This window comes from Thunnus thynnus, chromosome 3 (assembly GCF_963924715.1).
Source record: "Thunnus thynnus chromosome 3, fThuThy2.1, whole genome shotgun sequence".
Classification (NCBI taxonomy): domain Eukaryota; kingdom Metazoa; phylum Chordata; class Actinopteri; order Scombriformes; family Scombridae; genus Thunnus; species Thunnus thynnus.
Window position 1 is genome coordinate 34,057,094 of NC_089519.1, and position 16,894 is coordinate 34,073,987.

Consider the following 16,894-nt stretch of genomic DNA (forward strand, 5'->3'; position numbering starts at 1 on the left):
GAGTGATGAATCAGATAGTACAGTACTGCTGCACTCTCAAAAAGCATTCAATCAACATCTTTACAGAATAAAAAGTTATTTTAACATCTGAAAGAAAATATAACCGGGGTTGAACCACTTTTGAGGGCAAAAACAAGTCATTTGATAAGAGCGAGCATGTTGATGTTTCTTTTTTTTTTTTTTTTTTAAAGAAAGATGAATAAACCTGACAGCTAGAGCTGGGTATCGTTCTAAACCTTTTGAGACAGGCCTGCAACCAATGATTATTTTCATTATTGAATCTGTCAATTATTTTCTTAATTAGTTGTTTAGTCTATAAAACGTCAGAAAATAGTGAAAAAAGTCTGTTTTTTTGTCAGACTAAAAGTTCAAAACACAAAGATATTCAGTTTACTGTTGTAGCATATGTTCTTGCTTCAGAAGCCAGTTTATACAATTATACATTAATTAACAAAACTGTTGCCAATTAATTTTCAGTTGATTGACTAACCAATTAATTTACTAACAGCTTTCAGTCTAACGTTAAAACAAAACACTTTTTCAATGCCGTAGTTTGATATAAATATTTAATCCTCTGGTATCACTTCTCTTTAATATTGACATCATTAAAATGTCTATATAAGTATATAATATGTAGCAAGTATATGTATATAAATATAATATATAGTATATAGTGCACAGCTCAGCAGAAGCGAACCATCATATCAGACATATAAAGGTTTGAAAACGTCCTTAAACTGAGATTTAAAGTGATGAATGTGAAAACAAACTGTGTACATTCATCATTCTGCACAGTAAAAGGTCAAACATACAAGTAAAGGAACAGGAAGAAAAAAAACTAATAGCTGACTGGGAGGGGACTTTTAAAGCATCTTCCATAAACTTCACTATGAAAACAACAATAATCTGACTCCATATCAAGCAAAAAAGCACCTGATCAAACATTGAGTGCAAACTTTCAGTACATCTACCGGCTGCTTCAGACACAATCCAGTCAGAGCTCAGGAATGTTGACGTTCAGTTTGCATGATGCCTTATCAGCTCTGATTTGTGCAAACACACACACACACACACACACACACACACACACACACACACAATCATTTTATCGTCAGTTGAAAAAAGATCCAGGACGAGCAGCTGGCCTGGAGCCATAGAAGACTTTTATTTGGAGAAAGAAATCTTTGAAATCACTCATTTTTAAAATTCAATTAATTCATTGAGTACGACATCTAAGTTCTCAGAAAAAGTTAAAATCATGCCTTTAGTCTTTTTATACATAAAAGATGTGGTTTTACGATGACATGTGATTTTTTTTATTTTTTTTTTTATAAAATGACTGTTTCTTCTTCTGACATATTTAACCTCTGTTAAAGAAATATTAATGTAGAAAAACAATTATCAACTTCCCTCCCAGTAAAACAAAAAAACAGAAAACATAAAAGGCATAACACAGTACGTTACAATGCGCTGACATGGCTTCAAAGCACACATATTACAGTACTGTACAAGGGTCCGCCTCAGACAAAATGCACCAAAACCACTTCCACTGCTGAGGATAGATCAAACCTCTGAAACAGCTCAACACTGCTTATTTACCAAACCCAGACCACAGCATGGTGTTGGCAACTGGCAAATGAGGTAAATATTTCCAAAAAAGCACCAAAGGTTTGGCGTTAAAATTTATATATAGCTTATAACCAACAGTGAGTTGGAGGCGTCTCAGTCCAGCTTCTCTTAAAACTCTTTTTTTAAAATCATCCACGACGCTGGCTGCTGAAACAAACAACTGAGTCTGCAAATTAGTTTGCAATGTTCAGAGGCCAATGAACGCACGCTGCCAGGCCTGCTCCGTGTAAATAAGCAGTTTTTTTTTTTTTCCACATTGAAATGGGACATTTAATGTCAATATTTATAGTGAAGTCCAGACAGAAAGGATCTGAATCTACGTCTTTGCTGCTGGATTCACTCTTTTAAATGAAAACCGATTAAAGTGATATTTTTAGTTCAAATTATCTCATCACTCGCAAAAAAGTTCTCAAGCTCAAGCTGTCTCACTTGTTAGGGAGGTCCACTTATGAAATCATGTCAATTAGAAGGCTCTTACAAAAGCTTAAGGAAACTACTGAATATCATATAATGCTTCGACTGACAAACATGAAGGAAAATTAGCAAAAAGCAGGGACACAAAAGGTCTTTTTAAGATCACCTTAGGTGTAAAAAAAAAAAAAAAAAGGAAAACAAAAACAATCTTAGGCCAAATACTTGAGGGGAAAACAACATCTAGGTCTAAATAACATGATGTGCAAACTTAATTGTGCATAGAGATCAAATTGTAATAAATATTAATGTGATAATTAATATTATCACTAGTTTGACTTTGTCAAAACTTGTAGGGGTGATTGTACATTTTCATGATTAATTTAGTTTTACTAAAATGTTAAAAAGTTGTTGTTGTTTTTTTTTTAATAGTGCTGCGAGAAAAGCTTTTATTTTTTAAGCAACAAACACTTCCCATTTATTATTAACCAGAGCCCCAAAAGACAAACACAACCAAACACTCAATAAAAATCCTGATAAAAATCACTGATTTGTCATAGTTATTCCACCAAGATTAACTTCCTCTGAATGGCTCTTCACTTTAAAAATTCTTTTTTTTCATTTTTTTCTTTTTTTAAATGTTCTGCCTTATTTCTGCATCAAAGAATCACATGAGCAACAAATAACAAACTGAGCGTTATAGCCATGTACAGGAATTTTACATAGAAGTACTTTAGTTAAGTTTTCAAAAAGTAAACGGATCTATCTTAGCTTTAGTTTTCACTGTTTCTTCGTTTGATGTAGCTTAAAAGATGTGAAGCATAATGCCTGTCTTTGGACCACCGAGGTAATTGTAGGTGTGTGTATGTGTATGAATGTGTGTGTGTCTGTGTGTGTGTAAAACATGCTGAAATGTTTCCCAAACATTTCAAATGAGAAAATAGTGTCCCTCCGAGCCGTCGGGGGCTCGTCCTGGTTCGAGGTATATGAATTGTGGGGCCGACCGGTGGCGCCTGTGGAAAATGTTACAAAGCTGTCTGATGGATGATGGTGAATTTCATTCACGCTGCTGTGCATCACGCCTCCTCCTGCCCCCCTCCCCTCCTCCCCTCCCTCCTCCCCTCCCTCCCTCCCTCCCTGCAGTAGTCTCGCTTGGACTACTTTCCCTCTCCTTCTAATAATTCATCAATTTTTTTTTCCTCACCCTGGTTTGCACCCTGAATAGCGCCGAGGTCCATTCACATTCAATTCAGTTAATTCAAGAGGTTTTTTTTTTTCCTTCACATTACAAAAAGAGGAAAACTTTTACAATAAAGTGGTTCTTAAGGTGCGTTCAGACTGAATGCAAATACCTTTTTCGTGAGCGTCTGACCACTGAAGTGCTATAACAGCCGGTGTTGGCAAGTTAATGACTCACTGACTACAAGCTGCCAGGAGCTCCAGTTCTTATCTTCTTCTGGTTTCTCTTCTCGTCTCTGCTACGTTCCAGCAGCAGCTTTGACCACATTTTTTTTAGGTCCAGTTGAAACATTTTCATCTCCAAAATGATGAGTCTTAAGTCTAAGTTTGCGCCGCCTAAAACAAACGTGTGTCTGTTTGCGTCAGCGTTTGCAAAGCTCATAAATTTTAACGGGTGGTTTTAAAGTTGAATGATTTTTTTTCTCCACATAATTAAAAGCGGATTCATTTACATCCATAATTTTACACACGCTGTAAACTAGAGATATGCCGGTATGCAGTTTTTACTGTTTACTGCTGTGAAACACTCTGATGGTAACAACACCGCCGACCATTTCAATTAGCTTGATTAACGCTGTTTTCAGAGAGCACCGTGAACACAACACACAACTCTCTCTCCCTTATTAGCAGTTTTACTTCCATAAACCACAAGAAAACAGATTTTTACCAGTCAAATAGAGACACAGCAGGACCAGAGAACCAGAATCCTGTCTGTCAAGCTCCAGCTTCTGTAGCCATGACTTGCTAACGTTAGCTTGTTGCCCTACTGAAGTGTGGCTAGTTTATGGTTAAGTGATCAACAACGTGCAGGAGTTTTAAGTTCTTTCAGAACTATTAACATTCATTACAACTCAGAACATGCATTAAATCTACAAGGAAGCTGACTGGAAATAGTTCACTGTTTGTTTAAACAACCAATCTGCTTTTATTTATGATGTGAGTTCATTTGCAGCGTACAGCAACATACAATTCATGGTTCAGTTTGTTCGGTTTGATTAAATCTAAGGTTAGTTTAGATTATGGTATGAGGTAATTTTACTATATAATAGTATTTCAGAAAAGTAATATGATTATCATGTTTATACTATTTACTGTGATATTTTTGTCCACAATAATCGTAACGTGAAAATTAGATACCGGCACATCCCAAGTTTAAACATCAATGTGTTGTTTGACCATGTTAACTTAACTTATCACCTTCAAAAGGTGTTTGCAAAATCTTATTTTTTAATATTTTAAAGGCTCCACTGGTTACATAATGAGGCTATAAAGTTTAAGACCAGATTTCAGCACAGTGGCTTAGAGACCGCTCCAGACAAACAACTGCTTTCACCACAAAGACAGTCAACTGGTCAAAGCTAACGTTACATAGATGGCATTGTTTTCTCTAATGCTGATGCTACGAGCTGTTGTGGGCTGTTTGCTGTCATTACAGTTGGGAATACGCAAACGACAACTATGTAAACTGAGATTAGCAAACTTAATTTACCCGTACAATAAGGAGAATGCTACTGAGAAACCTTTAATATGTAATCCTTCCTCCAACTTTAAGGAAAATTCTGTTTTTTACATCCTCATAGTCTGGGTCATCGTCAAGGCTGAAAACCGGGAGCGTAGCGATGTCACTACATTGAAGTCCAACAGGACACTAGCATTAAAATGCTAAGGCAGGTTGTAAACAAACCCCAGTTATTTTCACGTTTGACTTTAAGCACTTGGCAACAACAGGAACTTCTTAAGGCCGTGACACCGAACTCCAATTTTCAACGAGAATTAAATGAATTGACAGTGAATCAAACCCTGCAAACCCCCCTCCCCACCAACCCTTCCTTCCCCTTGTTTCCCCTCACTTGCATCTCCTTATAATATAACCCCAAACTCCACAAACCCCATCCCATTCCACCCTCACTCCACCTAGACACCCTTCAATTCCCCACTCCCAAACCCGCTCTGTATTCCTAACCTCTTTGGTGACTCTCTGGTGTCTTTGAAACAGGGTTCCTACACATGGTCCATTTCAAAATTCAAGATTTTTTTTTTTCCTCAAGAAAATTAACTTTTTGGCTGTTTTCTGAATGGCTGTTCAAACACTGTGTATGATTGTTAGCGATGTTCTACAGCTTATGATTAGTCCTCACAGCAGCAAATGTAACAACACAGGACAACTACTGCATATAAGATGGGTTATTGGGGGAGGGAGCAATATATTTTTACAAACTTATCCAGGACTTTTGTGCAATTCCAAAAAAACCTTCTAAATTTACATAATTCTTCAACTTCAAAAAGGCCTTCCAGACCTGTGTAGGAACCCCGATTGAAAGTGACGCTAAGCTAAAACAAGGGGAACCTGTAAGCGCTGTTCCCACCTGAACAAAGGATCAACAAGGCTGTTAGGACCAAATAAGTGTTGGTTCAAGGAATGGGCTAACTCACCTCCCCCTCTCCCCCGTTCCCTCCCCTTCTCTCTCTAGGTGGAGGAAGCTCCGTGGCTGGGCATGTTGGCCATGCTGCCGACCATGCCAGCCGCGCCAGCCATACCTGAGGGCCCTCCCAGAGCTGGAGGGCTGTGCTTGGTAGGTGAGGTCATGTCGGCGCCACGCCCCTGGCCTTGGGGTGCGTGGTGAGCGTGCTGCAGGGCGTGGCGCTCCAGCAAGGTGCGGTGGGTGAAGGCCCTGTGGCACACATTGCACTGGAAGGTGCGCTCGGCACGGTGGGTGCGCATGTGCACGTTGAGCGAGCTTTTCTGGGTGAAACGCTTGCCGCACATGGAGCACTGGAAGGCCCTGACGCCAGTGTGCACCACCATGTGTTTGAGGAGGTAGTCACGCAGGGAGAAGGAGCGCCAGCAGATGGAGCACTGGTGAGGTTTCTGACCTGGAGGGCCAGAGCGGTCACACAGACACATACAGACAGACAAAGAGCAACAGAATCAGTGCTTCTGAATCCTTTTCCAGTATAATCAGAGTGGTTTAGGTTTAATGAGGCAAGCAATGTCTGCTGTTAATAGTATGGAATATTTCCATTTAATAAAAAATCTAAGCAGGGCAGAAATGCATCTTCTGAAACAGCATTGAGACCATCACAGGACACTAAAACATTCAAATCTAGCAGCACTCAACTCCTCACCGATTCAGCTATCAAATGAAAAGTGTCAAAAGAAATGTTGCAGTTTTTTAGGCAGATATATTCAGACATGAACTATCAACACTATCAACACTGAATGACAGCAGCTGGTTGATGTCTCATAGTTAAAAATATTCCAACAACACCGTGAAATGTGTCACGATCTACTCAAGAAGCTTAAAGTTCAACAACACTGACACATTAAAGCTGATGTGTTGTTGGCAGCTGTTGTCCACTGGGCTCCAGGGTCTGTTGTTTTAATCTGTTTTAATTAAATTAAGCAAATTGTGATTGAAGAAAAATAATATGAGTGTCTTTAAACTCCACAATCAATTTCTAGCCACTAGGAGGCGGCAGAACTCCACAACACCCTGATGGACACATAGCTCTGACACATTATCACTTTATGACATGTAAGCAAAGAGCTTTCCTATAGACACATCCAGTAGACGCAGTGCAACAGTATTTGGAGTCATGTCTGTGCCTACTGATGAATTTATGTGCAATATTTACTTTGCTTTTAGCTCCGGTTTGGTCTCCACCGACTCCTGAGAAGAATTTAGCTATTTAGCAGCTAAATGTTTCACTTTCTTCACCAACTAGTAGACAACTTTATCTGTCTACTGTTTCTACCTTCTTACTATCTCCTTCTCAGAGCATTTTCACTAAAAACAGATGCCTGCTGCTGGAAACAAAGAGAGCGTTGAGACTGAACCATACAGTAAATGTGGGTTTATCCCAAAAGCCTAAAGACGCCGTCGGGTTATATATAATTAGAGGAGCACTAAGTGAAGAAATGACAGATGATAGAAGAAAGCTGTGTCTCACCGGAGTGGATGAACATGTGCTTGCTGTAGTTCTTCCTGGAACGTAAAGATTTGCCACAGTGCGTGCAGTCAAACGAGGTCTCGGATCCCTGGGAGGAAGGGGAGGGGCCTGCAGAGCAGGATGAGGTGGAGGGAGGCGGGGCCGGGGTCATCGGTGCCGGGGGCGGAGCCTGCTGACTGGGCTCAGTCCCCGCCATGCTGTCAATCCCACCCATGGGCCCGCCCACGTAGAACGGAGCTGGCTGCGACTGGCTCACTGGGTACTGGAAAAGAAGCTGAGGAGGGAAACGACATCGACCGTGAGCTTCGGATTAATAATCTGGACATTATTAGAATAAAAAAGCACCTGACGTTTTATTCTTGTATTCTATTCTTATGTGCAGTATGTGTGTAAATGAGAACGGTGGTGTTTTTCTGCCGTGTGGTTTTGTTTTGTTCATGTGTCGTTGGGGAAAAGTGCTTCATAATTAAGTCTGATGCAGAATTACAGTTGACATTTTCAAGTAGGTATGCACACTGTCTTTTTTGCCATGTATTACTGCTAATATTCACTGCACTGTTATGTACAGTTTATTTTTACTAGTTTTTAAATGTCTCTTTTATGTGTCATATCTTTTATATCTCTATTTTCATGTTTACAGTTTTTTTAATCTATATTTTTCATCTCTTGTGAAGCATTAATGTGTATGAAACATGCAATATATATACATATATATATATATATATATATAATTAGCATTTTAATCAACTTATCTATGGCAAAAAGTAAATTATAAATCACTTTTAAGTTTAATTTCTATTTTATTGAAGTTCAAAGTTGACAAATCAAATTAATTTGCAGTTGTGGAGTTAACATTTACCTTTCCACATGGTTTTTTATCATCTACTCAACAAAACTTCAAATGCAAATGCAGGCCCTCGTTTGCATTTTCACTTTCAAAGTCAACCTGTCAATCAAAATGTGTAGGAAGTGCCTTGAAAAGAGCAGTTCATCACACTAACACTGAAGCCTTTGTTTGGTGTTCTGTGTTATCTTTGTTTCATTATGCTAAGTTGAGTGTTTTTTTTTTTTGTTGCATTGCCTTAAACTCTTTCTGCCAATCACCTCATCATCAAACCAGCAGGAAGAACCAGACGTCTATGCTAAAAAAGAATTGTCTTTTAGAAAGCTTTCAGCGACAGATTTGATTGCCATATCCGTGTCTTTTTTAGATGAAGTGAATCTAACAGGTCCTGCAGGAAAACCATTCATATAATTCATTCATTCATTCACTTGTGGGCAGCGTCAACGTCCTTGTTGAAGGTACAGGAGTATCTTTGAAAACTGTAGTTAACTTGAAGCTACATTTAAGTACATTATGGCTGCAGCTAACAATTATTTTTTGGGGGCTTAACTGATTCCCTCTTATACATATAAAATGTCAGGAAACTGTGAAAAATGTCCATCACAAGTTATGTTACACAAGTTCCTGGTGATAAAATCAGACATCTTTATATAGGCAATGTTATGCATGGCTGTAATAAACAGAGTAGAAGAAGTAGAGGTTGCAAACTGGACATAAAACTGGTCACCGGTCAGAAAAATGGACAAAGGGCTTCGGGAATTTGTTTCAATTGGTTCAATTGTTCTTTCATGTCAGTTAGTATTAGTTGCTACTATCAGCCATGTTTTCACGCTTTATGGGAATATCCGGGAAGATGCCGACAGCGGAAACAGCTGATCAGTCATGCGAGTTAAATGTTCCCTACGTCTTAGAACTTATTTGATAAAGGTGTTTCCATCTCCCATTCAGCGCATTAACTCTTTCTCCTCCAGAACCACCTCGAGCGAGCGTAAAAACTTTTTTTTGCAAAATTGGGGAAGTTTAAAACGCGTTACTTCAAAATGCACATAAAAAGGCAGCTAGTGTCAACAATATGTTTGCTCCAACAATCACTTTTAACTAAAAAATTTGGTTCTAACTGCATTACAGATCAAGAGTGGTCAGTGAGTGTGACATGATAAGGATGTGGGAGCACTGACCTGGTTGTTGATGGACTGTGTGGTTGGGGGCGGAGTCATAGGCTTGTTGACCCGTCCTCTGGGGTTAAAAGCCATGGCCTGAGGAGGCTCGCTCTGGGGCCAGAAACTCTCTGAAAACACCCCTTGCTCATCATAGAAATCCTGAAAGACACAAACACACACAGTCATAATTAAAGATCCAGACAGACATACATACACATACACATACACACGGCTTTGATGGTATTCATGTTTTGGCTTTAGTTCAGATCTCAAGTTCAGAGACGTATATGAAGACCCTACTTAACATGCACCTCCATACAGGTGTTAGATCCTTCGTCTGCGCTCCGACTCCTCCTGTGAGTGCACCTAACACATGTCAAACACAGGAGCTGAAGTTTTTCGTGCTGCTGTAATAAAATCTCCCTCCATATACAGATACAGACTGACCGAATCCCTCATTATTTACATTTACAACCTAGAAGATTGTTGGAAAGATCAACTCGCACGGTGCCGTCTGACCAATCAAGCTATATTACTGTCAGCAGCAGCAGCGCAATCAAAAGCAGGGTTTTGATGTATGGCTGGGGAGATAATAAAGCCTCTTTCTATGGTGAAAGCTCAACGTACTACATCTTAAAAATACACATGCAAACATAAGCAAATGAAGAAAACACATGCAGCATTTAGAAAAAAAAATGCTGAAAAGTGAGAAAACAATCAAATACACAAAAGCACTGCAGAAGCAGAAAAAAAACACAAATATAGAAACAATGCAAGTTGCAGCAGAACACAGCAGAAGTGATGATAACGGGTGTATTTTAGGAGGCAATAATTATGTGAAAAGAAAATATATGGGCCTATTATTTAAAAACTTTGCTGATTCATATTTTCCTTTGTCTATTAGGCCTTTATTGATAGGCTTACTGCCCCCACCCTGAACTCTCTCTTTATCTCTCTCTCTCTCTCTCTCTCTCTCACAGTGCCACAGACACACACAGGCTACATACAGCCTATACATGTACTGTCTGTGGTAGACCTTCATTCTAAAAACGCATTCAGAATCAAAAGCCTGATTCTGCCGCTTTGGCATCCACCCTTGATCGATGATAGCGGGCGCTGGTAACGGGCGAATTCGATTTAAAGTGCAACTTGCACCAGCCGTTCGATAGCCAACCTCCAACACACTAAATCTTTAAACATCCGCCCTCTGATAAAACACAGCCAACCGACAACAGTGAGACCGACAACACAAAGCAGAGAGCCGCTTCAAAGTATTTTACTAGACGGACACGATCGCAGCGCTGAGATCCAGCGTCAGAATCACTGTGGCGACGTGCTGGTTTGACAGTCTTTAAACCTCTTCATACTGGGAGATTAGAGCAGCAACACTAGAGCTTTCAGTAAAGCAAAGAGAGACAGACAGACAGAGATTGCTTTGATATTAAAACTGGGCTTACATTGTGTTTTTTTTTGTGATCACAGATATTCACTTTTATGGAACAGACCACAGATCTCAATAAACGCCTTAGGCAGGCGGAGCTGGAAGACCTGATGGCACCAACATGGCAGGTCATAGAAGGACTTCTATGATGTCCATAGTGACGGACACAGTTGGCGGCTTCCATTGGCTGCTTTGGCGATAGCCTCACGAACTAAGCTAAACTTATTGATGTACTGTAAGGCTGCGCTCAGACTGACATTATGCCACTTTAATGTAATGTCCGATGGATGGGAAGGGTTGGAAAGATTCCCATGTTAAGGACTTCACGTCATCTGACAACTCCAGAAGGTTGTATGATAACTGAGTTGGTTGTATGAGGGTTTAAGCTACTGTGCATTGACAAAAATCCATAAAAAATGTTGGTTTAATTAGATGAAATGACAGCCTTTGGCTGACGTTAGGCGTCCATGTTTACTTGGTTTTCAGGCACTTTGGTTAAGTGCCAAGTTGGATATATCTGAGCTTTCAGAAAAATCCCAGTTTCCCAGTTGTAATTATGACTTGGATGTTGATGTGAATGATATTTATAAGTCAGAAACTCGTAATTACACTAAGTCCGATATGACATGAACGTGGCCCGGTCATTCAGTTGCAATTCAGAGGCAAAAAAAAAACACACAGGGTCGTCTGGGAAAAAAAGTCGAACCTGGCTCAACTTTTGCAAGACTTTTCCGGTTCCTTTCTCTGCTGCTGTCAACTGTCGTTTCAGTGTCCAATCAGTGCGACCAACCTCCAGCTCTCCACCTTCATTTTCATAAGAACTCGTCTAACAGGTCCTTCCGGTGAGCTCATCAGGAATCCTGCTCCAGAACACTTCAGCTAGGCCGTTCTTCACTCCTTTACCACCACCAGTGTGTGGACTCCTTTGGGGGGGGGGGGTATTCCTGTTTGCCTCATAACCCCATGAAATGATGACAATGTGGTCTAATCGCCAAAGAGTCCTCATACATCTCTCCTATTGTTCAGATTGAGCTCACTACAGTGTATCATATAAAATCATTCAATTAGTCTCTCCTGATTAAACTGTCCAATCTGATCGCATTACGATTACAGTTACACCTTCAATCACACCTTGGATTAACATGTACCCTGATAACATATCCTATGGGGTAATACGAACAGATGTATTAAAGAGATAATAACCTCACCAGCTAACAATTATCCATTGTCTCACACTATATTTCATCGTATCGCCAGTCCAAAATGATTTTTTGAATAAAACAAATAATGTCTGGTCACTCATCACAGTGATAATTAGTCTGGTAATCACTCCTGTCAGACGTCACCAGGTTTAGAAAGCACACAGTTTTATCAACTAAGTTTGCATATACAGGGACATGCTGTGCTACTGCCAAGACTCATATTAAAGATATACACTGTATTGTATGTTGTATATTTTAAAAAAAAATCTAAACAAGTAAGAGAATCCGAACTGGAGAGTGAAAAGATTAAAATATTAGTAAAAAAAAGGCACAAAATTAATCAAAAAATCATCCGACATTCCACTTTTGCCATAACCGTGTTACACATCTAACATTTAACAACGTACAACACTGGTCAAAACAAGTTGACTTTCATATAATCTGTGCTGAGACGTGTAAGTAAGAAACAGTTTCTCAACATGTCATTTGAAATAAAAAGCAAAACTGCTCAAAAACAGCAAAATTGATTATTCCAAGAAGTGTTAGGGTAAATTGATGATCACACGCTTCACTTTGCATGAAAAACATAATGTTTTAACCTCCTACATAGAGCGTTTTTTTCCATTTCTAATGATGACTTCCTATGCACCACTTTTGAGAAAACTGACAGCCAAGGCTGAATCCTTTTGACTGTGTGGCAGATGTTCCTTGTGTAGTCTGCAGGGTACAGCAGGCTGCGGCATAAATCCGCTCCACCATGTTTTTATCTCCACTTACTTCAGGAGTTGTGACAGAAATGCTGAGCATAAATTCATAGAGGAAAAAAAAGATAATTCTCAAAGTTTTGCTCTGAAGCAGAATGAGCTGTTTTCCATTAAGTTATTACCTTGATATCAAGGCTGAACATTTCTAATCTGAAAGACCTTTTGTACTTTCAGTTTTGTCTTCCTGCAAGCAGTGGTTGATGAATTATTACAATGATAAAAAGGGATCTTTACATCTCTTCATCGTCTCTTATTTTGCATTTTCATTGGCTCCAATGACTGCAGCTCACCTCTCAGTTAAACCCACCTGTCCAAATCCTGCCATGGATTCCTGGGAGCCCTCCTGCTCTCCATCTCTTCTCCCGTCTTCCAAGGCGTAGACAGTCCCATCTGTGTCCTGAACCCCTTCATCTTTCACCACCACTCCCTCTCCTCCCAGCACCTACAGCAGAGGGAAAGAAGGTTCAGTTTTAAAGGAGTATAGCAATTAAGCTTTTAACAGTCAAGCAGAGCAGCGGCAGGTGCTAAAAGGCAGCAGATAGAGTCTATAAGAAGAACAGAGCAGCGACAGCCCTTTTAAGCAGGTGCTGATAAGTTTAATGACCTACAGTAAATATGCAGAAGTCCATAGAATGTCAACAAGGCAATTATTGATGAAGTTAAGACGAGAGCTTCTCTTCAATTGTGCAAAGTGCAGAAACATCTCAGCAATATACGCCAATGCAGTGTGAGAAGAGGGAAAAGCAGAAAAAGAAAGAAAAGCAAACCGTTGCAGCTCTGCATGCCTGAAAGCTGTAACCATGGCAACCCTTCCCCTTATCCCCCTACCTGGAGTCTTAGCGGCTGTCTCTGCTTGCGGCTGTGGCCCGCCCCCCTGTCTCGGTCTCCATCTCTTCCCCGCTCTCTGCCGTCCAAGTCCTCCTCCTCGCTGTACCTGTCCATCCCCACCAGGTCATCAGAGAGGTCAGTTGTGTTGCCGCGGAGGCTGTCCCTGCCAATGCTGTCCACACTGCCCACACCGGAGCTGCAGCCCGCTGAGAGGTTCCCTGTGCTACTAGTGCTGGCTCCGTTGGCCGTATGCCCCAACAGGTCTCGGAGCTTGTACCTGACGTCCTGAGTACAGCTGGAGCTCTGCTTCATGAGGATTGTGCCGGCCCCAGAGCCAAGCCCATCACCGCCGCACATGGAGCCGGGGCCCATGTCGCCCAGCACCATCAGACTCACGGTGTTGGCTTGCTCCATTGGGCTGCTCTCACTGACGCTAACGCTGGCCCCCAACCCCCCACCCATGTTACTGGCTCCACAGTCAGCCATGAAGTTAGAGAAGTTTGGGTAACCCCCACCCCCACTTGCACCACCAGAACAGCTCGCACTGCCACCGCTCTCCCTCCCTTTCCCTCCGCCGCGCTCTTCTTGTTTAGGGAGAACCCCTCCGAGCATCCCTCCTCCCGCTGCTGCTGCCGCTGCCGCTGCCGCAGCTGCACTCGCCGCCCCCGCTGCCGCCTTCCTCTGAGAGATGATCTGGGTGCACTCGTCAATGACCGTCTTGATCTGCAGGATGCTGGCGGCGGTGAGAATGCAGAGGGCCTGTGATTGAAGCACCACCAGTGAGCCACTGTACATGAAATCCACGAGCTGCTTCACGGTTTCGGCGGGCACCAGCGGCGGCACAGAGATTTCAGAGTGACCCAGTAACAGCTTGTCCTGAAAGAAGGGGCTGCCGGCCGCCAGCACGCAGGCGTGGGCGCGCAGTGAGGCGTCATGTATCCGCACGGTCACGTCGCAGAAGAGGCCCTCACGCCGCTGCGTGCGCAGGGCTTCCAGAACCGACTGGCTGGAGTTGTGAAGGTGGATGTAGTGCACGGTCTCTGTGCCGGACGCCATGGCGGGAGGCGGTGAGTCGCTGGGGACGGGGTGGGAGTGGGGGTGGGGGAGGGGGGGTAGGTGTCTGGGGTTTTGCGTCAGCTTGAGGGATAAGGAGGACAGGGAGGGAAACGGGTACAGTGCATGGGCCACGGTGGGGCCGTGTCCCCTCAAACAGTCATGAGTCTGATGGAAGCTGAAACTGCTGCTCTGCTGTAGTTCAAGTGTTTGAGGAGCTGCCTTTGTTCTCCTGAGAGGGATGGACGTCAAGAGGTCGTCTCCACCAGCTTCACTGACTCTGTTAAAAGTCTGTTGAAATAAATCATAATTAAAGTGATTAAACATGAAATGCAGTTGTATTGAATGTGTACATTAGTGCTGAAGGCTTACTTAATAAAACTATGAGTCAATCAACAGGAAATTCAAAATCTAAAATGTTGACGATTGATCCTTTAAGTTGTTTATCAAAAATGTCAAACATTCCCTGGTTCCAGTTTCTCAGATATGAAGATTTTCTGTTTTGTATCGCTGTAAACTGAATATCTTTGACTGTTGGTCAGACGGAAAAAGACTTCTGGAAACTGCAGGCATTTCAAACTATTTTCTGCAAAACTGAAAAGGATTAGTCGATCAACAGAAAAGAACTGGCAACAATTCTGATAATCAATCAATCCTTTATGTCATTTTGTTGGGTCCATCTTTCCTAATCTGACGCTTTCCTTCTTTTCTCTGGTTTGTAATGGATATTTTCCACATTCATGCTTTGGACTTCTTGGTCAGACAAAACAAGACATTAGAAGACGTCACCTCGGAATCTGAACAATTGTGACGGGCATTTTCACTATTTCCTCGTACTTAACAGACAAACAGTTCATCGTTCACTCAAATAAATAACAAACAGATTAATCAATAATCGAAAATATTCACTAAATGCTGCCCTTGTTTACATTTTTACACTGATTTGTTACATTTTCAAGCCAAATAATGAAGCTTTAGCTGAAGGTGACTGACAGCTCAGCAACTGCTGACGTTAATTAAACATCAAATGAATCGCGCGCATCATCTGGAACACCTGTTTTGGACAAATGACAGCAGCACGTGCCCTGCGCGAGTCCGGCAGCTCCTCAGGTCCGTTTATTTGCACAGTAGGTGGCCGGTAACGCAACACCAAAGATAATATGACTGTTAGTTGTGCTAAACAGACGCACGGAGAGTGAGGTAATAGACGCTGAAAAATCAAAACACCTCGTTAACTAAAAATGTATCTTTAACTGTCAGTTACAGTAAACAGGTTAACTACTGACCAGCCGTTTAGCTCCAGCAACAAGCAGGTTAACGGTAACAAGCTAACGTTAGCTAGCGTTAGCTGTTGACATTAGCCACTCAACTCCCGTTCGGGAAATCTGCACGAAATGCACAGATTCATACATGCAGACTAAGCATCGCCATCGATTAAAAAACAAACGTCAATTGTTTAACATCCGATGGCAACTGGCGACGTGCCTCACGTAACACAAAAGCAGCTTTTGGAGCTCGCCCCCACGCTCCAATACAATGCTAACCTAGCTAGATTACGAGCTAGCTGGGTGCAAATTTCCAAAGACACAACTAGTAAAGTTAGCTTGCCAGCTAACGGGCTACCACCCTTTTCCACACAGAGCGTGTTATAACGTTACACCGAAGTAGTTTACAGCTATAGCGTCTTTGCTTGTTGTTTAATCGTGACTACATACCTGCAATGTGCAGTGACAGTTCGGCGCTTGTTAGTTTCGGGCAGATGGATGCAGCAGGAAGCCCTCAGTATAACGCACCCAACCTGGTGAGAGCTGGAAACAAACACATGCACACAAACACACACAGACAGACTCACACACATACACACACACACACATATACAGACACCAGGCACATACAGGGATGTAGAGTTCCTCCTGCTTTAAAAAAAAATAAATAAATAAATCCACAAATGTTCATATGCCTGCAGTACTTCTCACAAATTATTGCACACAAGCTCACACCCTTCAAAAAAAAGTAGAACAAATACCTGCACACAAGCCTATATAAAACACACAGCAGGGTCATTAGACATGAATGCATCCAAATGCATGCAAACACATCTGAGCACACCCACACACACACACTTGAGGAAACAGACTACCAAAAAAAAAAAAAAAAGATGACACAGACGAACACAAAGACTATTGTTTAAACTCTAATCTATACATTTGATTAAAATGTGTATGTTCCTCATGTCATGGAGAAGTTGGGCATTGTCAGCATCATAAAAGAGGTAAAATATATGAAATACACTGTATAAAGGACAAAGACACATCTTCATTATAACGCATTATGACATTTATCATGACAGATTTACATGTTAGCAGAAGTTG

General features: G+C 41.4%; 1 protein-coding gene across 1 annotated transcript; it reads right to left on the reverse strand.

Annotated features, from left to right (window-relative positions):
• Positions 1-5,187: 5,187 nt before the first annotated feature.
• zbtb45 (zinc finger and BTB domain containing 45) lies at positions 5,188-16,370 on the reverse strand. Its single transcript, XM_067585486.1, has 6 exons — positions 16,238-16,370; positions 13,470-14,813; positions 12,949-13,083; positions 9,253-9,393; positions 7,231-7,504; positions 5,188-6,153 (listed from the first exon to the last, which is right to left on the reverse strand). The coding sequence occupies exons 2-6, from the start codon at positions 14,523-14,525 to the stop codon at positions 5,747-5,749; spliced, it is 2,013 nt and encodes a 670-aa protein (XP_067441587.1). The 5' UTR covers positions 14,526-14,813; positions 16,238-16,370; the 3' UTR covers positions 5,188-5,746.
• Positions 16,371-16,894: the final 524 nt, after the last annotated feature.

What these genes read in the sequence shown, in the direction of transcription:
- zbtb45 (XM_067585486.1), bottom strand. Translation starts at nt 14,525, where the DNA reads ATGGCGTCCGGCACAGAGACCGTGCACTACATCCACCTTCACAACTCC. An exon ending in CCATGGCAGGATTTGGACAG is followed by an intron (nt 9,394 to 12,948) that starts GTGGGTTTAACT and finishes TGTGTCTTTCAG; the next exon opens with GATTTCTATGATGAGCAAGG. An exon ending in GCACATGTTCATCCACTCCG is followed by an intron (nt 6,154 to 7,230) that starts GTGAGACACAGC and finishes CTGGCCCTCCAG; the next exon opens with GTCAGAAACCTCACCAGTGC.